Below are 1,237 nucleotides of genomic sequence, written 5' to 3'. Positions count from 1 at the left end.
TGCCCCCAGACCCTCCCCATGCGATGCTGGATGCAGGGGGAGAGCCAGGCCTGCTCCATTGCACCCAGACCCTCCTGATGGAGAAGCTGGATGCAACGAGAGCCAGAAGGAAGAAGGGTTTGGGGACAGGCTCCTTTTCTGCCCCTCTCCAAACGTTTCCCCGCCCGGGGCTGTGCGGCAGCCGCTCCCAACGCGCTGCTCTGCGCCCGCAGGACATCAACACGGGCTGGCAGCACCTGGAGCAGGCGGAGAAAGGCTACGAGGAGTGGCTGCTGAACGAGATCCGGCGCCTGGAACGCCTCGACCACCTGGCTGAGAAGTTCCGTCAGAAAGCCTCCATCCACGAGGCCTGGACTGAAGGTGCCGCGTCCGGGAGCGGGGCCGGGGCGCGCGGGGCTCCTTTGGGGTCGGAACGGAGCAGGGCGCAACTTTGAGGCGGCGTCGGGGCGAAGCTCGGCTTCCGGCTGCGCTCTTCTTCCCCACCGGGGAGGAAACGGAGGGGCTGGGAGCCGCTGGGGAAGCATTGGGAAACGCTGGGAGCCTCCAGCTGTCCGTGCCCCCGTGCGCAGCAGCTGCGCTCCCGTGGAGAACGCGGTAATCCCTGCCCTGCGCCGTTCTCACACTCGGGGATGGGGGGAAAACAGAGGCGGGGAATCGTGCGGGAGCGGCGCGGCGCCGCGTTTCGGTGGGGAGAAACGGGGGCAAAAAGACCCCCTGGCTCCGCTGGGGGGCGGCGGGACGCGAGCGAAGGGGGGTCGGGGGGCGAAGAGCCGGGAGGGCTTCGAGCTGCGGACCGAGCGGCGTCCCCGTGCGGCAGGCAAAGAGGCGATGCTGAAGCAGAAGGACTACGAGGCCGCCACGCTGTCCGACATCAAAGCGCTCATCCGAAAGCACGAGGCCTTCGAGAGCGACCTGGCGGCTCACCAGGACCGCGTGGAGCAGATCGCGGCCATCGCGCAGGAGCTCAAGTACGGAGCCGCACACTGCGCCCTTGTTCGGCCGGCCCCCACGGCGCCGCTGCGGGGCGGGCGGATCGAGGCTGCGCGGAGCCCCGGCTGTGAATGCGGCCCTTCTGCCGGCCGGGGGGCCGCGCTGCGGGGAGCTCGGGAGGCCCCGGGGGGAGCGGGCCTGGGCTCTGCCCCACAGCGCAGCCATCCCAGCCCCACTGCAGTTCATTCCCATACCCCAGCCCCACTCCTCCCAGCTCTGTGCCCCACATCCCAGCCCCACTGCAGTT

The 1,237-nt window shown here is 69.8% G+C and overlaps 1 protein-coding gene across 1 annotated transcript in view; it reads left to right on the top strand.

Moving 5' to 3' along the window:
- Positions 1-1,057, top strand: part of LOC122191929 (alpha-actinin-4-like) — a gene marked incomplete at both ends in the record, with an annotated part of 7,740 nt that extends 6,683 nt beyond the window's left edge. Inside the window, 2 exons of the mRNA XM_042892342.1 lie at positions 213-360; positions 818-1,057. Of these exons, the coding sequence (XP_042748276.1) occupies positions 213-360; positions 818-1,057 (388 nt within the window). The remainder of the gene's footprint in view (positions 1-212; positions 361-817) is intronic.
- Positions 1,058-1,237: the final 180 nt, after the last annotated feature.

Source organism: Lagopus leucura, unplaced genomic scaffold (genome assembly GCF_019238085.1).
Source record: "Lagopus leucura isolate 7727_CA_CO unplaced genomic scaffold, USGS_WTPT01 35323-0_obj-0_obj, whole genome shotgun sequence".
Taxonomy (NCBI): Eukaryota; Metazoa; Chordata; class Aves; order Galliformes; family Phasianidae; genus Lagopus; species Lagopus leucura.
Note: the sequence above shows the minus strand (reverse complement) of the source record. Positions and strands in the feature narration are given on the sequence as shown.